General features: G+C 36.6%; 1 protein-coding gene across 1 annotated transcript; it reads right to left on the minus strand.

Moving 5' to 3' along the window:
* Positions 1–2,071: 2,071 nt before the first annotated feature.
* On the minus strand, positions 2,072–5,563 carry si:dkey-121a9.3. The gene is given in 3 exon segments (NM_001099256.1): positions 2,072–2,507; positions 2,785–2,886; positions 5,167–5,563. Coding segments are annotated over 3 exon segments (396 nt in total). The 5' UTR covers positions 5,389–5,563; the 3' UTR covers positions 2,072–2,435.
* Between the last annotated feature and the right edge of the window lie 1,586 nt (positions 5,564–7,149).

The following is a 7,149-nucleotide window of genomic DNA, read 5'->3' on the forward strand; positions in this document are numbered from 1 at the left end:
CCTAACCAATAAATAATTATGTCAAAATGCGCGCACACACACACACACAAACATTTTAATGGTTAATCTCCTTTCTCTTTATTTCTATACAGCCATCAAGGACCTGAGTGATTACATTTTGTCCACCAGGCCTTGACGGTTACCTCGCAGTGTAAACTGTACATGCAAACAAACATCCAATAAAACCTGTTGAAACAGCATTAGTTTCATTTTTTGTTGTTGCATAAAACAGAATTATTCAATAAGATTTTAAGCAATTTTAATTAGTGTACATAATAATAAATACTAAAATCAAAACAATTTTATGAACTCTTTTTCTACAGATGGATTATACACACACAACACACAGAACAGTCAAAAGTTTTAGAACAGAACAATCAATTCGTTTTTTTTTTCTCACCTCTTCTTAATACCAATTCTCTTTTGCTCCCCAAGCCTGAATTTATTGGATCCAAAGTAAAAACAGTAACATTTAAAAATATATGTGTTGTTTAAAATAACTTTTCTATTTGAATACATTTTTAAAATGTAATTTATTCCTAATTCCAAAGCTGAATTTTTAACACCATTACTCCAGTCATATCATCCTTTGGAAACCATTCTAATATTCTATTTTGCTGTACAGGGAACACTTCTTAAAATAATTTTTATCAATATTTACTAACAGTAAAATGGTCATTTTTTCATGATTCTTTGATGATTAGAAAGATCGAAATACACACAAATACACATCATATGCTATATCATTCATATATATATATATATATATATATATATATATATATATATATATATATATATAGGAGTGAGGTTTTCCTGCATAGCACTAGCTGGCCTCCATTACACTCACTTACTAAACCTCACTCCCATCCTGGATGAGCCCCCACATGTAACTCACCGGTCCTACTCCACTTAGTCTAAGTTAATTAAACCGACAATTTTTTGTAAGGGGTCAGTTGCTCTAACAAGGAGGCTAAAGACCATGGCCTCTAGCGTCTGTCTGGCGAGGAGTGTGGTCTACCTGCATAGCACTTCGCTAGCTAGCCTCCATTACACTCACCCCCTAAACTTAACTCTTATACCAGACATGTAACCAACCAGTCCAACAGCACCTAGCCAAGTCTGAGAGGATTGAACCAGTGATTCTTTGTATGGGGGTTGGTTGCTCTAACAAAGAGGCAAAAGACCATGGCTTCTAGCATCTGTCACTAAGCACCTTTAGAGGTCAGAGGAGTGAGGTTTACCTGCATAGCACTTTGCTAGCTAGCCTCCATTACACTCCTTCTCCTAAACCTCACTCCCATCCCAGACGAGCCCTCACATGTAACCCACCGGTCCTACTACACCCAGCCCGCTCTGAGCTGGGATTGAACCGGCGATTCTTTGTATGGGAGTCGGTTGCTCTAACAAGGAAGCTAAAGGCCAAGGTCTCTAGCGCAGGGGTGTCCAAACTCTGTCCTGGAGGGCCGGCGTCCTGCAGTTTTTAGCTTTAACTTGCTTCAACACACCTGCAAGGATGTTTTTAGAATGCCTAATGAGAGCTTGATTAGCTAGCCCAGGTGTGTCTAATTGGGGTTGGAAGTAAACTTAGCAAGACACCGGCCCTCGAGGACCGAGTCTGGACATCCGTGCTCTAGTGTCTGTCAGAGGTGTGAGGTTTACCAGCAAAGCGCTTCGTTAGCTAGCCTCCATTACACTCACCCCTATAAACTTCCCTCCCATCCCGGACGAGTCCCCACATGTAACCCACCAGTCCTATTGCACACAGCCTGATCTGAGCTGGGATCGAAGCGGCAGTTGCTCTAACAAGGAGGCTAAATACCATGACCTCTAGCGTCTGTTGCTAAAGCACCTTTAAGCATCATATACAGAGGTCATATATACATATTCAATTTGAATTGAGAACTGTAAAGATAGAAATATTCAAATATTTTATTTGAATCCTATTTTTGCTGTACTTTGGATCAAACAAATGCAGGCTATTATTTGAATCAAAGAGAGGCTTTAAAAAAAAACATTCAAAATCTTACAACACAAAGTGCGACCATTAAAGATATGTAATGCCAACATACATTAAGAAAAACTTTATTCTCCACTGTGTTTTTTATGGCTGAATATTTTCCAAGGAGCAAGGACGTAGTCAGAATTGACAGCTGTCAAAATTAAGATCGCCTATAACCATATGAATATTCATCATTGCAAAAATTCCCGCTAGTGGAATTCATCTGACAGAGGAGCACACCAGCTCCTGTAAGTCAAATCACTGTGGATAGATGTGATTCAAACCATTTCCTGGAGTGTGGGTTGCACATCTGGTGTAGCGTATTTCATCATTTTAAACAGAGCAGCGTAAGACGAATGCGCATTAAAAGAAGTCCAAATTCAATACGTGGAGCACACAAAACGAGTTGTTCAGCCAATCTTCACATTTACTGCTATACATAAAACAAAGAGTTGAAGGTTTTCTTCTTAGCAGGATCCTCCACGTTAATTTGCCCGTATGGACACTGTAGAGAAAAACAAGAGGCTTAGAGTTAACATATGGGTACAGTAAAGTTACATTTAAAAAGACATACCATCTTGCAAACCGTTTGCTTTTTATTATGCATTGTGGGTTACTGACAGAATGGATTTTATCCTGTCTCAGCATCGTGTTATCCATTAAAAGTTCAACCAAATTTTACTCTGAATAAAAAATACTTACTATGAAATCTACACAATACTGACAGACACTTTCTTTCAGACCTCTCATAAAAATAAACATCAGAAAAATCTTGAGCTTACATGTCTGCAAGCACTTCCACAGCATCTTCCCCGTTTTCTGTGTGCAAACTCAGTGAACACATTGTATCCGGTTACAGGGTCAATATATGTCCTTTTCTCATTCTGTGAACAGACGCAATTAGCAGGTTATCATCTGTTTGGGAATGTTCTCAGGTGATAATATCAGTGTTCCATAAATAAAAACACATTTAAATAGTATAATATCTACAAATACAGTACAGGTGCTTTTAATAATTACAAGAAGTAATGAAAATACTACAGAAACACACTACAAATGTGTTTTTCAAGCATCATTTCGGACTCTCCCTCAGAGAGCGCTGGCTTCATCTATGACAGCCTTCGATGCCAAAAGGGCCTGAGGCACTTTTCGTGGCATGCCATTTCAGATGCCATCCTTTGGCTCCATAGTGAAGCTGACACTGTCTGTGCATCCTCCAACTCTACGGGTCCTCCATAACTTTCCCTCGGCCATCAAACTACATCGCTCCTGACAGCCAAAAGGAACTTTAAAAAAATGACCCAGTCTTCCATACTTCCATATACTTAAATAGCCATACTAGTATGCAAGAAGTCTAGTATGTTGTTGTTGTTTTTTTGTATCAAAGTGTAAAAAATATCTGTAGAACCAAAAAAATGTAGGACATTCCACGATTACAATGGATATTTGCTAATACTAGGGAACTTCTAAAGCGCTTATAAAAAGCTTAACTTTAGGCCTGTCATGATATCCATTTTTTGTGGTACAATATATACAGTTAAAGTCAGAATTATTAGCCCACCTGTTTATTTTTTCCCCAATTTCTGTTAAAATTAGAGATTTTTTTCAACACATTTCTAAACATAACAGTTTTAATAACTCTTTTCTAATGATTAACAGTTAATAATATTTTACTAGATATTTTTCAAGACACTTCTATACAGCTTAAAGCAGGGGTCACCAACACCTGACCTGTTCCTGGAGAGTTTCCTTCCTGTACATTTCAGTTGCAACCCTGACCAAACACACCTGTTTGTAATTATCAAGTGCTGCTTTAGGTACTATTAATTGGTTCAGGTGAGTTTGATCAGGGTTGGGACTTAATTCTGCAGGAAGGTACAGTAGCTCTCCAGGAACAGGGTAAAAAAAGTTTTAAAAAATCTGTTAAAAGTAACAGCTCTATTTTCAGTCGTCAGGCATGAAAAGATACTATAGTAATTTATAGTTAACATTATAGTGTTTTTTTAACCATACTGACACCTCCAATAGAGATAGAGGGGCACAATCGGTTAAAATATGGCTAGAATTGGTTTTCATGTATGAACATATATACATGAATATATATATATATATATATATATATATATATATATATATATATATATATATATATATATATATATATATATAGTTTCAGTTTTAGTTTAAAACTGTCACGATGCGGTTCTCCCCACGGGGTTCAAAGAGAATATTTATTAATATGGACTTTTAGATACAAACGCTTACTATTTCAAGGTACCAACCAGCTTCAGTTTAATTTTAATATTCAACTTTTTATTAAAGCAATAACAATTTATGCAGTCAAGATACATTTTTGACAATGATTTGATGCTTTGCTAAAGTTGCAGTTTTATCGATATCAAAATGCTATTTTGATGCAAAATTAATTTAAACAGCCAGCTATTTCTTACACCAATTAAGAAACTTGAATAGGCAACCAAATTAGCCAGAGATCAGCAATCAAGATTAAAAGATCCAGGATCTGCCAAATCATCTTAGATAGCGAGCTACGAAGAATGGACCCCAGATGTTAATTTAAACTAAATTAAGCTGATATAATGACTTCAAGGAGTAAAATGCTTAAAATGACATTGTTCGCTTCATCTACAGAATCAGGGCTTGATCTTTTGATAGTAGTTAGTGGTAGTTACAAGTAAAACTTGATACATTTTTGGTGTGCCCCACTTGTTGAGGTACGTTAATGGACTTCAGTGGGGGGAAAAAACGCATAATGTAATAATTTTCAATTTTCACAAATTAGAGCTCATTCATTTGACATCAAAAACTGCTTAAAATTTGATAGAAATTTGGTTTCCCCAGCGGATTAAGTTACATTAAGCAACAGCTCTTTCCTAATAGACTTCAATAGGGGAAACACTTAACGTGATGTTTTTCACTTAATCTATATAATTGGGACTTATTCTTTTAACAGTATTTAGGGTTATTTACAAGTAAAGTTTGTCAGAAATGTGGGCATCTCTTATTGATGATTAGGTACATTAAGCCACGTGTTATACTTTTTTCACGCTAATTAATAATGCTACACATTTCCACACATTATTCACAAACGCAGGCTATAACTGTATCACCAGTGTAGTTTATAAAGTTTTTGATTTGGCTCTTACCTTACAAGCGTCCTGATGGAGTTCATGAATGATTCTGTCTTCATCTGTAATAGTTTCAGGTGAAGCGCTTATGGTTTTATCGTCACAATTCGAATTCACCTCGCTGTCGCATGCACTGCGATGTAAACGCGCCGTTTTCTTATTAAACAGGTCGTTTGGCATTATTGTATTCGTTCGAAAATGTGTTAGCCTTAAAAGTCTGCCTGAACCAAATAGCAACATGACTCCTGCTAAAAAGGGAAACTAAAAAGTCCTGTCTCATGACGTTGCTTGCAGACAAATGCAAACTTCTGACAGTCTGGCGTTTCGAAATAGTCCACAACCACTGCATACAGCACAGCTGTTAAAGTTGCCTAATCATTTTCGCACTCTACTACTAGCGATAAAAGGTTACCATAACTGTGGTCTTCCTCATGCTGTTTTCATGTTCTGTGGCGTGTACAAAATGCATTTTAGCGCCTTCTCTGTTGGATAGTAGCATTGCAGGAGCAAGTGTGTAGTGTTGGGAGGTGATTAGTTGCCAAACTTTAAACCTCACACTGAAAACAATTATCATCAATAAGTCATCATGATAAGGGACTATGACGAAGGAAAACGAATGAATGAAGTCATCATGACAACTTTTGCTTTTATGTTTATAATAATTTATTTAAGTTAATCGTGTTTCAACTGAATTGTAAACGTTTTAAATGATTTTAAAGTAATTTAAGTAAAATGACTCATAAGGTTAACGATGTGAAAAACTGATTCAATGTAAAGAAATATATAATATTTTAACATTTTTAAAAAATCTGAAAATACTATACCTAAGTTTTTTATTTTTAGCCTTATTATATAAATAAACTGTTATATTTTAAAACACATCGACCTTGTGTGAAAATAAAGTTAAGCTAAATGTATTTAAGCAAAAATAACAACAGTTTAGCAAAATAAATAAATAATAATAAATACAATAAAAGATATATACATTCATCGGCCACTTTATTAGGTACACAGGTCCAACTGCTTGTTAATGCAAATTTTTAATCAGCCAATAACATGGCAGCAACACAATGTATTTACATTTACATTTTACATTTACATTTAGTCATTTAGCAGACGCTTTTATCCAAAGCGACTTACAAATGAGGACAAGGAAGCAATTTTCACAACTAAGAGCAACAATGAATAAGTGCTATAGGCAAGTTTCAGGTCTGTAAAGTCTAAGAAGGGAAGTATTAGTAGTATTAGTATTTTTTTTTTTTTTTTTTTTTTTGGTACAGTTAGTGTGATATTCAGAGAGGCAATTGCAGATTAGGAAGTGTAGTGGAGAGTAAATAGTTAAGTTTTTAGTCATTTCTTGAAAGTAGCGAGTGACTCTGCTGTTCTGATGCAGTTAGAGAGTTCATTCCACCAACTGGGCAGATTGAGCGTGAGCGTTCGCGAAAGTGATTTCTTCCCTCTTTGGGATGGAACCACGAGGCGACGCTCATTCACAGAACGCAAGTTTCTGGAGGGCACATAGATCTGCAGAAGTGAGTGCAGATAAGAAGGAGCAAGGCCAGAAGTCACTTTGTAGGCAAACATCAAAGCTTTGAATTTGATGCGAGCAGCAACTGGCAGCCAGTGCAAACGGACTAGCAGCGGAGTGACATGTGCTCGTTTAGCTTCATTGAAGACCACTCGTGCTGCTGCGTTCTGGAGCAGTTGAAGAGGCTTGATAGAGTTAGCTGGAAGCCCAGCTAGTAGAGAGTTGCAGTAATCCAGTTTGGAGAGAACAAGAGCTTGAACAAGGAGTTGAGCTGCCTGTTCAGATAAGAAGGGTCGGATCTTTCTGATGTTATAGAGTGCGAATCTGCACGATCGAGCAGTTCTATTTAGGCATGTAAATATTGTCAAGACACTCTGCTGCAGTTCAAATCGAGCATCAGAATGGGGCAGAAAGGTGATTTAAGTGACTTTAAATGTGGCATGGTTGTTGGTGCCAGATAGTCTAGACCAGGG

Source organism: Danio rerio, chromosome 22, assembly GCF_049306965.1.
Source record: "Danio rerio strain Tuebingen ecotype United States chromosome 22, GRCz12tu, whole genome shotgun sequence".
NCBI classification, from domain to species: Eukaryota; Metazoa; Chordata; class Actinopteri; order Cypriniformes; family Danionidae; genus Danio; species Danio rerio.